We start from the raw sequence: 21,752 nt of genomic DNA on the forward strand, positions 1-21,752 counted from the left end.
AAAACATCGCAAAACCTACACGGAGATTCTAAGATTCTAACTGACATAAAACGCCAAAATTTAAAGTTTTCAAAATTGTTAAACATTTTTTACAGCAAAATTTGGTTAAAACTACGTTTTGTAACATTACAAAAAATGGAGGGAAGCACAGAAAACGCAATTTACCAACCAGATTTCAACGATCTTCCGAATGAGGTAAACGTTTCACATGAAAACAAAGTAGATCCTTCCGGGACCAATCTATCTTTTCCTTCCTCAGCTTCTCTGGCGAATCTTCCGCCACCTCGGCCACACCGATCTGCTGCAAATGGCCCTCGTTTGTCACCGCTGGAACCAGACGATCTTTCACTTCCTAAACGACCGCTTCCGGTTCCGCCCGGAAGGGTGCGACGGCCTGAACGAACATCGCACTTACAAACATCTGAATCTGAGCGTGTGTCGGCTGCCGCTTCCGACCTTGAACATAAAGTGGCGGGACTACCTTTTCGGGGACAAGACCCAGCTGGAACGGCAAAATGGATCGCACGTTCGGAGCATTAGGGTGGAAACGGCGTGTTCGCACCAGGATTTGCTGGTGCGCTTGCTGGTGACTTTCAAGAATTTGGAAAAACTGGATTGGCTAGTTTCGGGGAAGATGCTGTCCTACTACAAGGTGACGATCGGAACCCGGAGAATGATCAATGCCAGCATGGCTCCGGTAAAGCACTTGAAAATCAACGCTAAAAAGTACAAGCTGCAGAATGTGCTGGAAAACCTGTCCGAAAGTTTGGTCACTTTGGACGTTGTCCTATCTCCGCAAACGCTGATCAATATCTGCGGTAACAAAAACTCGTTTCCCAATTTGGAAACGCTCAAAGTTGAAATCGACACAGACGATGAATTGCTGCTGGAAGGCTTAATGAAGGAATTCTTGGAGACTCTACCGAAGCTTCGAAAGTTCTCATTCCATATGAGCGACCCGGAAGCCGTCCAAGAGGTGACCGATGCCGACACCACCATTGAGGAGTTTGAATTGATCGGGTTGGTTGACTATTATGTCCCTGACATGAGTGACATGAAGAACATCAAAACATTTCGTACGGACGGCAAGATGGTGCATTTCTACATGGATGGCTCGACCTTGCCGATGCCGCAAATAACTACGCTCGACATCAATCACGTCACATTCGTGGACATTGACGCCCTGGTGGAACACTTCCCCAACTTGACCGCTCTCCGCATGGCGTTACAGCCCGAAACCAATTACGATATGCTCGCAGTGGTAAACTCCTATCCGAACCTGGAGCACCTCGCGATTCGAATTCAGGGACCCAACTTCTCGGCCAAGCTGATGCTTATCTCCAGCATGCTCACGAAACTGGTCGAGCTGCACGCCAACCTCGTGAACCCGGATGGACCGGAAAACTTCCAAGCTCAAGCGATTACCAAGGTGTTACTCAAGTCCTCAAAGCAACGTTCCAATATCTAAAACTCGCTTTCTTTTCAGGGTAATTTTATCATTTTTGGATGCGTCCTCGCCTGCTTGCCTAACTTGCGCAAGTTCTACATCACCACGGATCTCATCCGGGACGACACGTGTCCGCTGGCATCGATCGACTTTCCGGAAATGCACGCGTATGACTACTGCCAGGTATTTGTGAACGGTGTGTTGATAAATCAACAGGTTTAACACTTTTTTGTCAATGAACTCTTTTTTGTCGGTGAATTGAAATATTTGCGAAGCGAAATATGAAATAAAATGCACCAAGCAAATTTATAAGCCACTCTGCATCGTTCTTTTCGTTTATACATACGCACTTAAATTACTCTATCGAGAAATTAAAAGTGAGAATGTGTGCGTGCAACATGGAGTTAAACTTTTCAAAGTGCCATGGTAATCTTCACAGCAACTTCACAGAAAGTTTAACTCCATGTTGCACACACTCTCACTTTTAAATTCTCGATAGCCACAAACCGTCAACTAGCTGATTTTGTTCTCAGGTATTTTTATTTCTCTCTTGTTCAGGAGCTCATTTTGAGCGACTTTTGTGCTATGAAAATCTTTATTGTCCTGTTTTTTCATCATACATGTTTGATATTTGTTAAGCATTTATCCTGTTTATTTTTAAATGGAAGTTCGTATTTTACAAACTCTCTTCATTATCCTTTTGACTATTTATATTTTTTTGACTATTAACGGTAAAAAACACGATGTAAAACCATTTCTGATCACTTTTTTTTCATGTTAATGCAAAAAATAAATAAATTGACAAGACAACATTTTTTCGATGGATCGACTACGGTCCCCTTGGAACGAGCTGCCAAGTAGGACCTTTTCTGTCAAGAAGGGCCGCGAAGATATTTTTTAAAAATTGATTTAAACATCCATTTTAAATCCTTTGTGGTCGTACAAAGAATCATTGTACTCACAAAAATAAGCTTAATCGTTGCACACAAAGAAAAATTACTCTAAATTTAAAAAGATCGTTCATTGGATTAAAAGTTCGCGTTGGTGAATATTCGTAGAAAGTTCAAACTTTTCAATTTAAAAGTTGGAAAGTTTTTGATACTATCATGCATTTATGGAACAAAATCGTTGAATTGGTAAAAGTATTTTACTTTTAATTGGAAAAGAAACCTTTTATGGAAAGAATACACAACATTTAGCACAACAGGGATAATTTCAGAAAAATGTGCTTGTTTTTTACATTATTTAAAAAAAAAAATTAACAGTATGTTAGAAAAACACTTTTTTGTATTTAACGCTTCTCCACTAGCTTCTGCTTCATACGGTACGCCACCGGTCACTTCCGAATACCCCAGGCTGGAAGGTTCCGGATGGAGGCTTCGACGCGCGACAGCAGTGTAACACGATGGTCACGTTTCCGGCCTCAATCAGGACAGTCTTGGAGGAGTTGGCCATTGATTCGGGAAGGGTGGTCGACGTTTCCTGGCTGGAAAGTAAAGTGCCTGAACGGGGAGTTCCCGATCCTGGAAGCGCATCCGGAACATGGAGTTGATGAGGCCCTCGGAACGGAGTTCGCTTTTGAACACGTAATCCTACTTCGAGAATGACACAGATTTTTTTGGCTCACTGTCCAGATTCATTCGGCTGAAGCTGCGCCGTCGCGACGTGAGTGTTTGTGGGCGGGAAGTTGCTTAAAGAGATGGAAAGTAAGTGAAGTTGGCTAGCCACTGCACACATTCTCAATACTCACCGGTGCTGTAAACCGCCGGCACCGAGTGCAACATCTGCGCTGACCACCTCCGATTATGTAGCTTTTTGTCGTCCTCCTCTTCGTCGGAGGCCCATCGTGAAAATAAACTTTCGCGAACTTGTCCAAAAACCGGAAGTTAATCTTCTTCCACGCAATCTCGTTGTTCACGCAACGCTTCGGCAGCGCCATCTCCTCGATGATATCGCCCCAGTCCTCACGCGCCACCACCACCCAAAACAACCGGTGCGAATCCACATTCCTACCTCTCATCCTACAAAATCAATCACAAACCCCACAAAACACCCAAGCTTCCTTCTTACGCATTCCGGCCGTGGAACAGCTGCAGCTCCTGCAGGAAGCTGGCCTTGTCCTTTTCGAGCACTCGACCTCGTCCCGCTCCTGCACCACCCTCCTTCGAATGCGTTCCGCTGCTGCTGTTTGGCTCGCGAAGGTTTCCGCGTCGGCTTTGCTTTGCGTCCTAGACTCATCAGCACCAACGGACCCACCAAAGTGTTTGTTTACATTTGCGACTTAGGCGTACACGGTTACACGAGAACGTCAAAATGAAAGAAATTTTACAGTCGAATTAAAAGTAAAAACTTTTAAATCAGTGAGCAATGAGATTTTCAAAAACTGTAGCAGTAAAAGTTTTCATTTTCAAAACAAGAAAAAAACTTTTAATGTAGCAAATTTTAGCAACTTTTTAATTCAAAAGTAAGTTACTTTTGTCATTACCATAATATTTTTTGTGTGTGTGAACAATAGTATTGGAAATTTAGGCTTCATTTTAGGACCCAATTGTAAAAAGAAGAAGAAGAAGGAAGAAGGGTTAAACAAAATTAAGGAAATTGAAAATTCAACAATAATTGAAAAAAATAAACCGCTGAAATTTAATATTAAAATTTATTGAATCCCAGAATTCAGATATTTAGAAAAGCATAAACATAGGTGCCCACCCGCAGTTGCTATTCCGTTATTGACCAGGACCTCCAGAAGTTACATCCACGAGCCGTGGAAGATGAGTGGGAGCTATCTTTCCTCGCTTCGCAACTTCTCAAAGGCCCCTATCATGCTGATCAATACCGGCGCCGGCCACGACCAGTGGTAGGGTCACGGGGACGTGGATGGGAATGTTAGTTCGATACTTGAGTGATAGAGACCACCCAATCGACTGCATCTCCGACAAAGTATCACATGAGTTTTGAGGGGGTTAGTAGATGGGTATGAGGCCAGGGTTCACGAGTGTCAACCAACCACCCCATGAACACAAACAGCGACATAAAAGAGACGAAAATTATCACGAAAAACCAGGACTGCGCGTCCCCAGAAGCCCTGCACTTATCAATCCCAGAATTCAGAGATTTAGAAATTCTAAAAATTACAAACCTAGTTATCTAAAGTCCAAAAATTAATAAATGTTTTAGAGTTTGTTGAATTTTTTAAAGATCACAATTTTATTCGTTCTGAAGCTTTGTCTTCTTCACGGAGGTATGGCTATAATCCTGATCTGAAAATCTGGAGTTTTTTTTTCGAAAAGGTCCAATAAACCAAATGTATGTGACCAAAATTGTTGCCAAGTTTTCTCAGCTCTGGCTGAACCGATTTTGATCAAACCGGGCTCATTCGACTTGGTTTAGGTTAGGGTCTCATACTGCGCTATTCATTTTTTTTTTTTAAGTTTTGATAAGTTGTTCAAAAGTTATGCATAAAAATGTGCTTTCGCAAATATTCGCCTGTTAGAAAACTGGCCAAAACACTACTCAAGTCTCAGCATGTTATACACCAGTAGTCATGTAATCAAAAGACCTTTCTAACGAGTCCAAAACATTGAAGATCTGGCATCCCTGTCTCAAGTTATGACCACTTAAGTGATATTAGTGTACTTTTTTTTTTTTTTTTTGCGGATCGAGGTGGGATAGCCAGGATCAAGTCAGTCCAAGTCCGGTTGTGTAAAGGAACGGTAATGGTCGTGTCAATCACATGCGGATCGCTCGCACTCCATGGGAGCGGGGATTGAGGACATGATTAGGTAGGTTAAAATGAGATTGTGTTTGTGAGAGTATGTAATCGTGTAATGATGTAAATAAGCTAAATCGAAACTTCGTGCTCAATCGCCGCCCCCGATGTTAAGCATAAGCATAAGCATAAGCATAGGTGCCCACCCGCAGTTGCTACTCCGTTATTGACCAGGACCTCCAGAAGTTACATCCACGAGCCGTGGAAGATGAGTGGGAGCTATCTTTCCTCGCTTCGCAACTTCTCAAAGGCCCCTATCATGCTGATCAATACCGGCGCCGGCCACGACCAGTGGTAGGGTCACGGGGAAGTGGATGGGAATGTTAGTTCGATACTTGAGTGATAGAGACCACCCAATCGACTGCATCTCCGACAAAGTATCACATGAGTTTTGAGGGGGTTAGTAGATGGGTATGAGGCCGGCACGAGTGGCAGTGATGTGACCATGAGCATTTTGTTTATCGGTTGAAATTTTTAAATCTTAGGCAGCCGGCTGCGAAAAGATAGATAGTTGATTATTTAAATTTTTTTTTTGATCGAACGCGTGCCAGCCGAGCAGTAGTGCTATGGGCTGGACTTATCAGTATATTTTTACTGTTTTAACAATTTAGATAACGCGAGCAAATTTCAAAAATAGTAAATAAATTACGCTTTACTCTTCATAAAATCGATAGTTTGATGAGTTAATATTAAAACTGTCAGTTGGAATAAATTTTTACGATCATTTACGACGAAAATTACCGCGAAAAAACAGGACTGCGCGTCCCCAGAAGCCCTGCACTTATCAATCCCAGAATTCAGAGATTTAGAAATTCTAAAAATTACAAACCTAGTTATCTAAAGTCCAAAAATTAATAAATGTTTTAGAGCTTGTTGAATTTTTGAAAGCATAAAACTTTATTCGTTCTGAAGCTTTGTCTTCTTCACGGAGGTATGGCTATAATCCTGATCTGAAAATCTGGAGCTTTTTTTTGGAAAAGGTCCAATAAACCAAATGTATGTGACCAAAATTGTTGCCAAGTTTTCTCAGCTCTGGCTGAACCGATTTTGATCAAACCGGGCTTATTCGACTTGATTTAGGGTCTCATACTGCGCTAGTTATGACCACTTAAGCGATATTTACTTTTTACTTTTTAATTCATGATCTATCAAAAAAAAATATGAGTTTGTGTACAAACTCATCATATTACTCATTTTTAGTGAATAGTGAGGAAGGCACCAACCACATAGGTGGATTAAATTCGTTTTTTAAGTTTGTTTTTATTTTCAATAAAATATTTTTTTAAATTTTCGAATTTTGTATTTCTTTTATTGTTGTTTTAATTTTTTCCAAGAATCACACCCATCTTTTATTAAATTATTTTTTTTCAGCAATTTTCTCAGTAAGAGCTGCTACATCAGATTGTCAACTCAAACACAATTACGAAATCTTTTTAGCAACAGAGGCATTGCATACCATTTCATTTATTTCTTTGATTTTGTACACGCCTTTGCTAAAGTGTAAGCTGAATTTAAGACATTGGCTTACTTCAAAGTATAAATATAACAATATAAATTAGAACTGCGTAACTTCATGACATTTTTTGCTCTCTACTTACAATTATTTGAACTTGATGATAAGGTTAAATCTAAAATAAAAATATAGAAGAAAATGTGCAACTATTACTACCATTATAATTTAAAAAAAACTTCGTCAATCGATTGTGTAGCAATCAATGGTGGTTCCGTTCGCCGGTGCGAGATCACCTTCAACAAACTGCCCGTACAAGCTGGAGTAGCACGTCCTGACCCACTTTGACAATCAGCGACAAGTCTTTCTAATTTGCACCGTTGGCCAATCGACCCTACAAAATTGCACCGAGTGCCAGGAGTGGTTCAAGCGCAAGGTGATCACTACTTCCTAACATCGATTACGAATAGAAGATGTTGGTTTCAAAGAATTCTTTTTTTTTAATATTGACAACATATTTTAAATAATTCAATCGTAAATGTTGTCAAAGCTCGATGGAATGATATTTGTAATAAAATAAACAAAAAAATAATAATTAAAATCTGGCATCCATGTCATGAAATACCGCCACTTGGAAAAAATCTTCTGAACTGTTGAGGTCCTATCAAGAAATTAAATAAAGAGATAGAGATAGAGGTAACATGGAGTGAAACTTGCAACTCGCTTGCAAGTGTCATGGACAATTTCACAGCAGCTTTTAATTTCTCGATACTTAGTAATGACAAGACCACTTCGATTTGACACGAACTGTAAAGATCTGGCAACCCTGCTGTGAGATTTCACCACTCCAGCTAGCATAATCTGAATTTATTCATAAAACAAATTTTTTGTCGTTTGAAATTTGGATTAAAAGGATTTTCTCAACTTTCAGTAAACTAAAAACTAATAAATTATTTTAATCTTTATTTTATTCCCAAATTGCTTGAAGAATGTTTTACAATTATTATGACATTTTTTACAATTTAACATATCTCTGTTTACCACATTTACGTGAGGCTGCTACTAAACTAAAGAGTTGTAATTTTTACTTACATGCTTCTGACGTAAATTGTCCAGACACTCAACACGCTCGCTCTCTCGCTCATTCATGCCACAAATACATACGAACTAAAATTATTCGACTTATCCTAATACAGCTTGAAAACATACATTTGCAAGAGAAATTAAAGGGGTGTTTGCTGGCTAAAAGTCTTATCTGCCTTATCGCCGTCAACGTAAAAATAAATTTTGTCAAGCGAAAAAAATAATAAAAGTGAAAAAAAAAATCTTAACCACAAAACATCTTCTAAACGTAACCGATTCTTGGGGAGGAAGTAGTGATTTGTTGCAATTTACAATTGTTGTTTTGAACATTTAGCGGCGCGCCTACGTAATCGAAACGCTGTTCTCCTGGAGATACTTGAGCACGCACCGCTTGCGGTGGATTTTCAGCCCCGCGTACAGCTTGAACGCGGCCGAGCAGAGGTCACACTTGAAGGGTCGCTCGTTCGAGTGGAGTTTCCTGATTTAGGAAAAAGAGAAGATTAGATTATTTGAATTTCTTTTTGAAGAATCTTCGAACGCACCTGTGGGTGATCAGATTCGAGGGATGCACGAACGCGCTCGAGCAGAGGTCGCACTTGTGGCGCCGCTCGCCCGTGTGCGTCCGGATGTGGATGAGCAGGTAGTCCTTGCGCTTGAACCGCTTATGGCACTCGGTGCATTTGTAGGGCCGATCGGCCGATGGCACGAACGCGACCGCCTCGTTGTTCTTGAAGTGGGTCAGCACGTGCTTCTCCAGCTTGTACGGGCAGTTGAAGGTGAGCGCGCAGATCTCGCACCGGCGATCGCCTCCGGAGGTGGAGCCCTCGGCGCCGGAATCTGCCGTTCCGGCGCCATCGTTGCTGCTGCTGTCCGGCGAGGCGGGTTTGTCGTTGACCGTTGAGGAGGACGTCGCTGCGGCGGCTGGGACGCCCTGCTGCTGTTGCTGCTCGCTCACGTACGACTCGTACAGGTGGTGCTTCTTGATGTGCGAGACCAGATTGAGCTCGCACTTGAACGTCTTGAAGCAGACCTTGCAGGACCGGGCCTGCGTAATGTCCTCGTCCGTTTTGTGCGTCTCGATGTGCACCTTGAGGAGTTCCTCCGTCCGGAAGCACTTGTCGCACTTGGAGCATTGGTGTTCGGGGAGGGGCGCGTTCGCCAACTCCGCGACGTCCTCGTCGATCGACGGATGGCGGACGCGCTTCGCGGGTGGTGGTGTCGTGTCTTCCGGCGCGAGGACCAACGTGGTCGAGGGTGTGCGGGATGGACTTGTCGACGATGGGTTTGGATGGCGTTCCCGAGGCTCCTGCAGCACCCGGGATTTTGGATCCGTTATGGATCTTCATGTGGACTCGCAGCTCGTACAAGTATTTGAAGATCTTCATGCAGTAATCGCACCGGAACAGGATCACCGGGGGCGATTCTTCCTCCGCGGGTGGCAGAATCGACGACAGCGTACGATGCACTCCGTCCGGATCCGGTTCCAGCGTTTCATTGTCCACCGGCTCCTGTTTGATGTCAATCTCGTCCACATCCAAAATCTCCTCCTTGATCTTTACCGCAGGTTCCTCGATCACGGCCGCTGGCGCTTGCACCACCTTCCTCACCGTTGGAGCCGGAATCAGTGGCGGAGGTTCCGGCATCGGTTCTTCCATGTCCACGTCGGCGCCCGAAAGCGTCGTCTCGTCCGCTTCCATTTCGATCTTCAAAAAGTCCCCGGCGATGAACGAATCGTCCCCTTTGCCAGCCAAGTCATCAACCCGGATGTCCCCGTGCTTGGCGTTGACGTGATCCGCCAGGAGGTCGTACGACTCGCACGTTTCGGCGCAGAACCGACACTCGAACACTTGCAGCTTGCGATGCGCCCTCAGGTGATACTTGAGCGTCGATGGCGAGATGAACGTCTTGAAGCAGACGGCGCACCGGAGCAGGTTATCTCCGGTGTGGGCCCTCAAATGGATCTTCCAGTTCGATCGGTCGTTGAACTTCTTTCCACAATACTCACACGTGAACAAATTCTCCTCGGTGTGTAGATTCATGTGCCGCTTAAGCGTGTACGTGTTCCGAAAGGGCCTTGCGCAAATCACACACTCCAACCGTCCGTCGGGACCAACCACCGCCGGAACGCCGTTGACCTCCTTCTGATTCGGATTACCGCCACTCACAACCGCATCCTGCTTAGGTTCACTGGGCGGAGTCGCCACTGCCGCCAGGCTTGAAATCGGCTTCACACTGATCGTGGGTCTGGTCACGACGGGTGGCGTCACCACGTCTGGTGCAGCCTCCGTCGACGACGACGCTCCCCCATCCGTCGCCGTCCCGGCAAACTCGCTCTGGCTCACGGTGGTCTCGTCCGACGAGCCGTACAGCTGCAGCTGCAGGTCCTTGAACTCCTCCGACTCGCGGACGACGTCTTCCTCGTCTCCGTCAGCCGACGTGGTCTCCGGCGACGGTGACGGCGATTCCTTGCCGTCGACGCCGATGTCATCTAGTAGGAGCCGCAGAATGCCGTCGTTTTCGATGCACTTGGCGCGGAACTTGCTGTACTCGAGCAGCTTGGTGTCGCATATTGCACAGATGGCCGCGGGGTAGGTGGCCTTTAGCGTGATCTGGAAGAGGTCGGGACCGTCAGAATCGTGTATTTTAACCTATACCCAAACTGACTCAACGCCAGAATTTCTTCCACTTAAATCAGTACAGATTTTATTTCCCTGCTGTCTGCACCTTGGAAAAACCTTGTACAAAGGTCTCGAAACAAAATCATTTTTTTAAAGAAATTAAAACAGAAAACTTTTGCGTTGCAGACATCATCTCTTCTTGGGACGTAAGATTCAAGTATCTAGAATGTCACGGCGAGGCCATGCTATGGTAAAACGACGATTTAAATTTTTTTGGATTGATACCGCAGCTTTAAGACAAAGTCCGTTTGTCAAAAGTCCACGCCCGTCGTCAAACCTGCAACGAGACCAACCCGATTACTTCACCACAGGAAAACTCACCTTCACGGTTGTACATTCGTAGATCTTCTGCAGCAGCGCCGTGTTCGTCCCGACCTGATCCTTAAACGGCCGTGTCAGCTTCACCTCCTTGCCCAGACACAGGCGGCATATTTTGCTCGTATCTCTGCAAGAATAAGCGAAGAACATCAGATCAGAGTGAGTCAAGCCATGCAACGCATGGCGATTGAAAACAGGTTTCGTGTCGTCGGCGCGCAAAAACAACCAAACCAATGCGGCGATCGATCCTGGCCAAAACAACACAAAGAAGAGCCCAGCGCAGAAAGCGAGAGAGAGGCGAAACAATAAAAAAAACCCTCAATCGTGAACGTTCCATCTAGTCCGCGTCGACTCCGTCGACCGACCCATTGTTCTAGCTTAGGAAGGTTATACCTGTTCCGTTTGCCCCCCTCCCTTCCCGTCATCCTCTTCGTCACCCAGTCGGAACAATAGAGAGATGTTTCGCGTCTTGGCGGAGCCAATCGGCGCAATTTGTGGAGATAGAACGAGACGCAGGGCTTGGCCAACCCGAGTCCGCATTTAGCTCGGCAGAACCACACAAACGCAACACTACTGCTGCTGCTGTGACTACTGCTAATCGAGGAAACCAATAAAGAAGAACAAACTTGAACCATAAGTACGCACGAAACTTGTACCTACACACAAACGCGTGCATGTGTAGAGGAGAGGAAAATAAACACAAAGCGACGACGGCGAACGCACACATGCGGACCCGTTCAGGCAGGCAAACAACACTGTGAGGCAATATCAAGTCGCAGAAGAGGAGCGAGAGAGAGGAGTAACAAGAAGAAGTGGACACTTTTTGTGTGAAGACAACAACGACTACGACTTGCACTGCGAAGACCACATAGACCGCTGTTTGGAAAACGTTTTGAGATTTATCATTAAGTTCAAACTATGAGGTGGAACAATAGCTGAACTAGATCTCTAGACGAAACTAAGATATGAATTCTAATGATAACAAAAACAAATGATTAAAAAATACAACTAAAGCTTTTAAACAGTTTCGAAATTAAGAACATTACCATAACGAATTGCACACCCTTCCAGGATGCGAACAATGTCCATTAAATCAAACCTACTGCGACGGGTTTCTTGTGCTGAACAAGAAAAAGAACGAAAAACAACGAGAAGAACATTGTGAGCAGCATTGTATCTCCGCGCAAAGAAGCAGCACTCAATAAAAAGAAACGAGAAACGACGACGACGATGGCCACCAGCAAAAAACAACCAACAGAAAGAAGATCGCAGTAGGCAAACACACAGAGATCCATCGGTCGGCACCCAACACAACAATAACAACTCAAAGAGACTGCAAAAACAACAACAACAACATTAAGCTACACTCGCGGCACAGCCGCCTTTGTGCGTTCTCCTATGTGTCTGTGTTCTTTCAACACTAGCGCGCACATCGCCTACTAAACCTACACCAACGCAGCGAACCAATATTGACTCTGCGCCTACTGTGGCGACCGTTCTATTGCTGGTTTTTTCCTTCTCTTTGACCAGTTAAAATTTATGTGCGTGCGTGCGTGTGTCTGTGCGCGCGGATGTTTTTCAATGAGGTAATACGACGAAACAACGGTCGCGGGACCAAAAAAAAACTCGTAAGAATCGAGCTGTGCTCACACATTTGCACCCAGGACCATCGCGTAAAGACGTGTACGGTTTCAGAACCTTGCTTTGCACTCCTCCAGCACACTGCTGCTGCTCTGTATGGTTCCCAACAACGCAGATAAAGGCGAGTGTGTCCGTGTGCGCGCCACCACCGCGACCACCACTTCTCCACTCCTCGGCTCTACTCACTTGGACAGATTCCTTCGAATGACCGAGTGATCCATGCTTGTTTCGGCTATTGTAGTCCACAATGTCACGCTGGTATCCTTCAAATCACTGCACCACTATTGATTGTACTCCATGCTGAAACGTAGCAGCCTGCTCAACACTATTTGAATCTCCGCTCGCCACACTGTTCAAAAGAATGAATAGAACCCCACAACGAGTTGGACTACCGCGACGACGACTGCGAACACGAACGAGTATTGAATGGAAATGGACTCATCTCTCGTCGTCGTCGTTAAGCAGCAGCAGCAGGTTTTTCTCGTACGTGCACGCGCGACTGTATTGGTGGCATCGACTATTTACCTACAGAGGACCAGGCCATAGCGTGTGTTTCATCAGAATGGAAGCGCACGGGTGTGGTTGTGCAAGGGTCCGGGCACAGACCTGTCGAGGCGGCGAAACGAGTCAAATGTATCGATAGGGGATGGTTGGGAACGTGAACTAACTCCGGCATCGAGCAGAATGCTCCCTTCTCGACATCAGGTTATTCCTCGTATAGAAAATGTACGTTAAAGGTAGTTGAAGAAACGGCCCTTAATCCTCAATCCAGCCCAGCACTATGAAGGCGGTATCCATCGAACAGCTGTCGAACTTCTACTCCAACATCGCCCATTGGATGATTCCTCGTATAGACAATGTACGTTGAACATGAGATAGTTGAAGAAACGGCCCTTAATCCTCAATCTACATACCGACCATTGATCGATTCCCAATCTATCACACGGTTCTGCATCCTCCCCAGCACTATAAAACCGGTATCCATCAAACAGCTGTCGAACTTCTACTCCAACATCGCCACCGAATGATTCCTCGTTCAGACAATGTACGTTGAACATGCGATAGTTGAAGAAACAGCCCTTAATCCTCATCCTCAATCTACACATCCGATCATTGATCGATTCCCAATCTATCACACGGTTCTGCATCTTACCCAACACTATAAAGCCGGTAACCAGTTTTGCTCCCTTCCAGCACATCTCCTGCAGTGTTACAACATCGAAGTTACGGGGTTTCAGCGATTTGCAGTTCCATGTTCCGAGTTTCCAATCGGTGCTCTTTTCGTGCCTAGATCTATACCGTTTGGTCCAGATCCTTACCTTTGTCTTGATTTTGCAGCAGTGTTTGACAGTTTCATGGCTTGCTGAGCAGCTAGCGTCGTGAAGCTGTCAAACTGCACGCAAAACCTAGACTACCGCAATTTCGCTTCGCCGTTACCCAACTTACGTCCTAATAATCTCCGTCATCTTCGTGGTCACCGTATTCGGTGGAATGGCCTGCTCCAAATCCACGCCAGCCGTCGTCCCGGTCATAAACCGCGTCGGAACCCAATCCACGCTCTCCACCTGCTCCAGCTTGGCCGGCCGTCCGGAGACAAAGTGTCGGCTGCACACCAACGCGTAGTCCACGTTCACATCGGGCCGACTAGCGACGGCGGTAGCCTTCACCCAGGCCGCGCGCCGGTCCCGGGAAATGTCCCGATGTTCGCGGTCACTTCGCACCACCGGGAAGCGAAAGTACGAGACGCCACCGGCGCCGTCCGTCGCTGCGTTCGACGGGCACGCTTGCACGCAACAGTTTACCATTGTGGAGTTGGACGCATTTCACGCGCGGACGAGTCGGAATTTGAGCGGCCCCTGGAGAAAATGAAACACGCGCGACGATCGAGATGGGAAAATTTTTGGTTTTTGTGTTTCGAGCGCGAGCAAGTAAATAATGAACTGACGCATCGGGAGAGCTGTCAGAAAAAATATCGAGATTTTAGGGGGCGAAAACGGAGCGAAATTTCTGGAACGTCGCAGGGGTGGGATTCACGCTGAGCGACAAACATCGCATTGTTGAATTTTGTTAATTTCACACTCAAATTCAAAATGACTAAATTTTGGTTAAAACAAACTAACAAATTAATTTTGAAGATATCTTAATGCCGTTGCTTAGGGGTCGGACAACTTGGTCAATAGGTTAACAATAGTTTGTTAACATATTTATATTTTGTCAATAGTTTAACGCGACCTTACCATGTATTTTGCAACCTTGATCCAAAAACGCTGTCAAATTAAAATGAGCTGAAGAAGGCTTTCGAGCGGGACTTGCATTGACTCAGGAAGTAGATGGAGGCCGCCGCCGTGGCCGTCGAGGGTTTGGAGCTACAAGAAGACGACATTGCTTTGGTTATGGCCTGCCCGGACCAGAACTCGCTGGAGGCAACTACGGGTTTGCTTCCACTGTTCGGAACTGACGTTTAAGAGCATGCGTACTACCTGCTGAGCAAGAACCTGCGTCCCGACTAAGTCGATGCCATTTGAGACGTGGGCAACTGGTAGAGTCGACATGAGATCCAGAAATAATGTTAGGAAGTAAACATTTAATAAAATTATAGCGAAGATTCTGAAGAAAGAAATTTGAAGGCTAATTAGATTTTTTAACTGCGGGTGGAACCGTCTGCTCCTGCTAAGACCTCCCTCCTGTCTGAACGTTATCTTGCGTGGCTCCGTGAGGACCGTACTGAAGTCCGTGCGAAAAGGAAACGTTCTACGATCCGCTGAGCCGGTGCATTCAGGCCGTAAGCTGCGCGTTTTTTTCCGGAATGCCAAGTTCGACCACGTTATGCGTCTGAGAAACGCCAGGTTAATCGATTCAGGGCGCAAACGCGCAAGAGGAGAAAGTTGAGCTTGAGTAGGTATGAGGTTTGGATCGGGGATTCATTTTATTAACAGGCTTAATTGAATGTTTTACCTCCTTTTTCACGCGAGAGGAGAAATTACGGCCATATTCATGGTCAGAAACCTGAAAAATCCTGTGAACCGAGAAACCCGTTAAATTTTGCCGCAAGCTGCACCGGAGGTGCTGCTTTGCCTGCTGCTCTGAAACTTTCTCCCGTTCTAACTCCGTTTTACTCGGTCAAAATAGCAGATTCTTCGTCTAGGTAAGAGCTCTCTCTTATGATGTCCGGTTTTGACCAAATTTTCGACTAAGTATTTCTATTTTTCAAGAATTTTAGGATTGTTAGCAGAGAATAAGCGAAAACGGCAAAAAACTTCGATCATCAAAACGTGGTTGTTGTTTCCATCTGTCATCTGTCAAACCAAGGTATCCAAATGAAGGTCGAAACATTTTTCGTTAATATATTGACGAAATATCAAAAACAACGTCAATATATTGACGAATGGTTAAAACTTTGACTCTGACCAACCCCTAGACTGAAACAGACCACCCGCAACGCGGAGTTGCAGTTTTATTTTTCGAGCAGTATTTTGAAACCGAAATAAAACTGCTCGACGAGTTTGTTTCAAACGTGAGACGATTTGGAACTGGAATAGAACTCAGTTAAAAAAAAAATCAGATATTTAGAGATATCCACGAATTCTTACACACGCACTATGATGCTTTGTTGATAATCATACGCACACAATTAAAAGCATTTTTTTAAACAACATTTAGATCAGCGCGTTGCGAGCACCATGTTCTAGTTTAATTTTTTAATTTAATTTAAACATAAACATTGGACAGTTATGCAAAAACAGACAGAGGAAAAGAAACCGAAAAGCTACGATATCTTACATGTTGAAGGAAACATCGGTAGACAAGCTACTACAAACGAGTATAAGTCGAGCCAAAACATATATGCGCCTGCATTCTCGCGCCAGTATTCGAAGCTCAACTTGATAACTTGTCGACTTGGCGACGAAGCGTCGAAAATCATTGCAGTTTGATTTTTTGGCATTTTTTCCGATTAATATTAATGCTGTATCGTCTTATTTAAGAACATGAAAAATCTTTCTAAAAATTGTTCGGGATTGCCGACCGATGTCAAATTTGTTTCAGATGCAATTTTTGAGATAAATAAAAGATATGAAAATTTTGACCATATTTTCATTTGAAAATTGTGTATTTTGTTGAAAAGTCTGGCCGCATTCGAAAACAGATGGATATTTCGAAATTTGAGCGGCAATTCGCCCAGGTTCAGCACACTATCTTTCATCTGCATTCAAAAGAATCAAAATTGGATTCAGGGGAGCTGAGAATGACGCGACACAAAATTTGGCAAAATTTTACCACACACGAACATCACTCGATCTCCACGGAATTTATTTTCTCAAAATTCGAGGGTTGGAGATAGACGAGTTCTGGCAAAGTGAATCGATAGAGCGTCGAAAATCAATGCAGTGTGATTTTTTGGCGATTTTTCCGATTAATATTCATGCTGTATCGTCTTATTTACGTACATGAAAATGACGTCCAGCCATAAAGTAAAACCTATACCTTTCTTTAGTAAGAAAGTCAAAACATACCTACTAAAAAACTTTCAAATTTTACTTTTACCGTTGGATGAATTTTACCAAAACATTGAATAAAATTTAAATTAAAGTTATAGACGGTTATTGAGAATCGTTTTTGGTAACATCTTAGCTCAATTACCCAGGGAATAAGTGAATTGTGTGCAATTATTGCAACTGAAAGGTGTTTCTTTCTTCCATTAATAAATAAATAAATTGATTTCGCATTTTTCAAATATTTATTGTTCTGGTTTATGGGAATAGTTTTCAATGTTTCTTCTCCTTCTTCTTCTCCTCGTACCAGCAGAGACAACTGTCTTTCGCAGGACATGATTTTGTGTGTTTTTTTGTTTTCTTTTTACTTTGCTAAACCACATACTGAGAGTTGATTTCTTCGTAAAATGGGAGGGCACGGGGGAACAACGGGAGGTTGAGGGACGACGCTGATCGGTGTATCATCAATGGTATTTAATGGAGTACACATCTTTCGACTGATTTAGTTTTGGTTTTTTTTTACTTGTAACTTTTTTTATTTCTTTATTTTACTCTTTAACTCTGAATCTATGTTTTTTTTTTGTATTCTGTGTATGGAATTTTGTAAACTCGATTTGAATGATTTTTTTTGTGTCTGTTTTGTTTCTATTGATTTGTTTAAATTCTGCTTACCATTTACGAATATATTAATTCTTTCACGATTTTTGTTTTTTTTTTCTTTCACTTGCTCGCTTTTCTCGATTAATAGTCGAATTACTACGTTTATCAAACAGGACTAGATTATTTTTTCTGCTTTCACCTTTCCTTTTTTCCTTCTCTTTCTCTCTCTTTTGCCTTAAACCAGCACACACTCGCGCATTGACCCTAGCCTACACTTATTCGCATTAATGCCTTATCCGCCATATATTTTTTTACTTTTTTCGTGCTTCATTCCGTGTCAAATCCACGCGTCATTTTTTTTTGCTTTGTTTTAGTTGAAAGAGTTTACTAATTATTGTTTTATTATACGTTTGCTCATGCTTTACACAAATAAAAAACAACTTCCCAAATAGTACATAGAACGTAATAACCACAAAAGTTTACCTCGAATTTGTATGATGCTGCTGCTGAATTACTTACGATTTACGATACGAAGTTTGTAGTGGTAAATCTTGCTTGTTTTTCTTTTTCTTAGAAGGTTAATATAATACAAAAATAAATCCACCATCAATTGTGTGTGTGTGTGTGAAAGTGTCTCGATTGGCATTTTACCCATTTTTTTGTTTGTTGTGGTTGTAATATTTTTTTTCTGCTTCAAGTGTGTCCAAGTTAAATTAATATATTTTTAATGTATATATTTTTTATGTACTTATTGTTTTACCCACAAATATAGATTAGTTTGTCATTGTTTCGTGTGTGATAACTTTTGTGTGTGTGAATGCCTGTTTTTGGTTTTTCTTCCGGGAGGAGGGCTTTTTAATCTGAATTGTTGCAAATACACGCCTAATTTCTATTTACACATGTGCGCACGCACACAATTCTGATCGTCGTCGACGTCCGCGCCCGCTTTGCTATTGCTTCCTTATGTGGTTTCGTGTTTCGGCTGTTGCGTGTAAATGTGATTGCCACCCTAATTATTGCAAGCGATCGTAAGATTGCGATCGTTTTCCACTAGCATTTATTGTAGTAGTCGATTTCTCTAAAAAATTTGAAGTAAAATATAGGAAAAACTTCGAAAAGTATTATTTTCCTGTATTCAAAATTAAAAAAAGTCTAGAATACATAATTCTTGAAAATTTAATTTCACACAAAAAAACTAGTATCAAAAATAATCCAAAATTACACATACTAAAGCTCTAAATTTTTCAAAAACTGTAATAATTATTTCATTTTCAAACTTAGATTTTTTTTTATTTTAAATATTTGAATTTTCAAATTTCAAAACCTAACAACAACTGATTGAATTTTATATTTTTTAAATTAATTATTTATTGATATTTCTTCCACAATAAAAAATAAAGGGGATAAAAAATCATAAATTATGGAAATTGATCCAACTTTTTATTATTTCAATATTTCAAATCTAAAGTTTTAATTATTTTTAGATTGCAGATTTTCTTTTACATTTTTTTCAAATTTTTGATTTATTTGATATATGTGTTTTATATTTTGTATTAAATTGTTGAGTTTTTTGAATTATAATTTTTTAATTAATTTTTTTTTGTTACATTATATCTGAATCCATAAATTTTAAAATCTCTTAAATTTTTGACTGTTATTTCTAAAATTTTCGATTTTTTCCAATTTCAATATCTTTGAAAACACAAGCAACGAATGCGAAAAATGAATTAAAATTTATTTAGCTTTGTATGAAAAATAAATTTTTAATTTTTGAATCCAATTTTTTTTTATATTTTGTGTTTATAGTTTTAATAATTTTTACTTTTTATACTTTATTTTTTAAACTTCAATATATATTTTTTTTATATTTTTGTTTCAAATTTTGTTTTTATTTTTTGGATTTTTTCCTAGAATAGATGATTTTAGAAGTTTAAAAATTCAGTTTTATTTAATATATGAATTTATAAGTTTTACAATCATTTTATTTTTTTGACTCTTTCTGGAATTTTCGAATTATTCAAATTTCTATTTCACATTTTTTGACACAAACAACGAGTGCAGCTAGCCAGAACGGTTGGAAATTGAAAAAAATACCATCTCTAAGATTTTTAATGATTGAATTTTATTTATTTTTAAAATCTTTTTAAATATTTTAAAATTTGTAAGTCTATTTATTTCTAGAATCTTAAAATTCAAAAGTTCAGGAAATAAAAATTCAAAAAAAAAAAATGGAAATATATATGGCAAAAATTCGGATTTTGTATTTATGTCAAATTGTAAAAAAAAAAAATAATTCAAATTTATCTTGCTTTGAGTTTATGAAATTAAAAATTTGTGAGCCTTAAGTTGTTTTATTCAATTTCTTAGAATTGTTCTTAGTTTTTTAAGTCGTAAATATTTTTTTTAAAGATTTTTGACTTTTTTTCGAAAAATTAAAAAAAAATCAAATTTTAGTCGCATCATATTTTTTAGATTTTTATTAGTAATTGTAAATTCTTAATTTTTTTTAAAATTTTAATGTCCTTATTTCGTAAATTTTCATTTATTTTTTTAGAATGTTTAATTTTGATGTTTGATTTTTTAAATATTCCAAAATTTCGTAATTTTATATAATTTTTAAAAAAGTTAAATTTCCATTTATGTTTTTTTAAAGATTTTTTATTTGCCAGTTTTTTTTAAATAAACAAATTCTTCATTTTTGAGTTTTGAAAATTGTTTGTTTTGAAAATTGTTGAAAAAAAAATCTGAGTACTTTTTCTGAATACATAAATTTTGAAGTTGTTGGAAAGAATTTCTTTAATCAGGGTCAAAATTTTTGAATTTTTTTTTCAATTTTAATTTATGCTTTTATGATTTTTAAAAAATTCATTAAATTCAATTTTTGAAGCTTAATTTTTTCCTTGTGATTATTTTTTTGCTAAAATTGTTCAAACAACAAATTTTTAGTTTTTTGTATTTTGAGGTTTTATAATTTCTCAATACATATATGAAAATTTGGTTTTTGCATTTTATCCATCAATTTTGGTCTTTGATTTTTTGCAACGAAAAATTTATATTTTTTATGTTTTGAGTTTATTTTCTCATAGATCTAGGATTATTCTCAAAATTTATTTTCCCTAAAAGAGCACCCAGCTAGCAAAATTAGAAATATGTACCCTCCCTGCAAAGGCCTATGAATTGATCTCAGTTGAAAGGTTCTCCAAATCTCTGAATTGCAAATGTATCTTCCTGGAGCATAACTGTTAGTTTTTTTTTTATAAAAACACAATTGAATTGAAAAATTGAGTTTATTTCCCATAAATTTTTTTAGCTTTAAAATTTTAGAAATTTTTAAATCCATAAATTTTTGAGATAAGTTTTTTTTAAATTTCTTGGATAGTTAGATTTTAAGAATTTTTCAATTAATTTTAAAATCTCGTAAAAAAATTAGTTCTAGCGTACTCAAATTTAGATATTTTTTCATTTACAAATTTGTGAATTATTTAAAATATAAATCAAATAATCGCTTGCAACAATCAGGGGTGCCAATTTGTTTAATTTTAATGAATAAATTTGTCAAACTTTGAACTGCGCGTTTGTGTGTATATTTTTTTGCGCGACTTAACCTCGACAGAAACGCTGGATATTTCGGGGTGGGAGCGAAAACACCTACTGAAACAGGACTAAACAATTTTGGTTTGTGTCTCTGCTATATTTACATTTTAAACTTCGGTGGAGCGCCCAAAGTTGGCGCCACTGCCGGAAGCGGACGCAGCCGCCATGGTGGCGCCCTCCTCCGGTCGCGACAGTTTCCGCTCGCGCCGTATCGCTCCGGTTGCGAGCTGCTGCGGTGGCTGCGTCACCACCACGTTCTGTTGGGGTGGTTGCGTCGTCATCACGCCTGGCTGCGTCGGCGGTGGCTGCGGATGCGGATGCTGCTGTTGCAGGATTTGCTGGTGATAGATGGCGCCCATCAGGGCGGTGGGATGCTGGCCGGCATGCATGATGATCTGGCCGGAAGTGTTGCTGTGCGAGAGCATCCGGTTCACCTTGATGTCGCTACGGGAGCCGGTGCTCGCGGAGGTGGATTGAAATGAGATCGACATTCCACTGTCGAGCGAGCCAACACTACCGCGTCGTTGGGGCTTCTCATTGCCGACTAGTTTTTGTTTTTTTTGAGGTGAGAAAGAGAGGGAGAAGCACAAAACAAACCAACACGAGACGAATGAAGGAGATGCGAGCCGAGATTCCGTTGGTTCCGGGGGTGTGGTTGCGTCATGATGATGATGTCGTGGTGGCG

At 41.1% G+C, this 21,752-nt stretch overlaps 4 protein-coding genes across 5 annotated transcripts in view; 1 reads left to right on the forward strand and 3 right to left on the reverse strand.

Annotated features, from left to right (window-relative positions):
- The first annotated feature begins 86 nt into the window (after positions 1-86).
- Positions 87-1,763, forward strand: LOC119767992. Its single transcript, XM_038258169.1, has 3 exons — positions 87-195; positions 260-1,429; positions 1,487-1,763. The coding sequence occupies exons 1-3, from the start codon at positions 136-138 to the stop codon at positions 1,667-1,669; spliced, it is 1,413 nt and encodes a 470-aa protein (XP_038114097.1). The 5' UTR covers positions 87-135; the 3' UTR covers positions 1,670-1,763.
- A 957-nt stretch (positions 1,764-2,720) lies between these two features.
- On the reverse strand, positions 2,721-3,706 carry LOC119767224. The gene is made up of 3 exons (XM_038255324.1): positions 3,585-3,706; positions 3,198-3,468; positions 2,721-3,137 (listed from the first exon to the last, which is right to left on the reverse strand). Exons 1-3 carry the CDS (start codon positions 3,683-3,685, stop codon positions 3,084-3,086), a joined length of 426 nt encoding a protein of 141 aa, XP_038111252.1. The 5' UTR covers positions 3,686-3,706; the 3' UTR covers positions 2,721-3,083.
- A 3,903-nt stretch (positions 3,707-7,609) lies between these two features.
- On the reverse strand, positions 7,610-14,344 carry LOC6034678 (zinc finger protein 628). 2 transcript variants are annotated; one of them, XM_038253843.1, is made up of 5 exons: positions 13,830-14,344; positions 10,746-10,869; positions 9,062-10,355; positions 8,289-8,982; positions 7,610-8,224 (listed from the first exon to the last, which is right to left on the reverse strand). In XM_038253843.1, the coding sequence occupies exons 1-5, from the start codon at positions 14,186-14,188 to the stop codon at positions 8,089-8,091; spliced, it is 2,607 nt and encodes an 868-aa protein (XP_038109771.1). In that variant the 5' UTR covers positions 14,189-14,344; the 3' UTR covers positions 7,610-8,088. The 2 variants fall into 2 exon arrangements, 1 of the variants encoding a protein (XP_038109771.1); XR_005277244.1 differs by lacking the exon at positions 13,830-14,344 and adding an exon at positions 12,570-12,827 and having other exon boundaries at positions 8,083-8,224; positions 8,289-10,355.
- Positions 14,345-21,059: 6,715 nt separating this feature from the next.
- LOC6034680 (IQ motif and SEC7 domain-containing protein 1) overlaps positions 21,060-21,752 on the reverse strand; it is a 95,613-nt gene continuing 94,920 nt past the window's right edge. The window contains 1 exon segment of the mRNA XM_038253510.1: positions 21,060-21,611. Coding sequence (XP_038109438.1) covers positions 21,175-21,611 — 437 coding nt within the window. The 3' untranslated portion in view covers positions 21,060-21,174.

Source organism: Culex quinquefasciatus, chromosome 2, assembly GCF_015732765.1.
Source record: "Culex quinquefasciatus strain JHB chromosome 2, VPISU_Cqui_1.0_pri_paternal, whole genome shotgun sequence".
Lineage (NCBI taxonomy): Eukaryota > Metazoa > Arthropoda > Insecta > Diptera > Culicidae > Culex > Culex quinquefasciatus.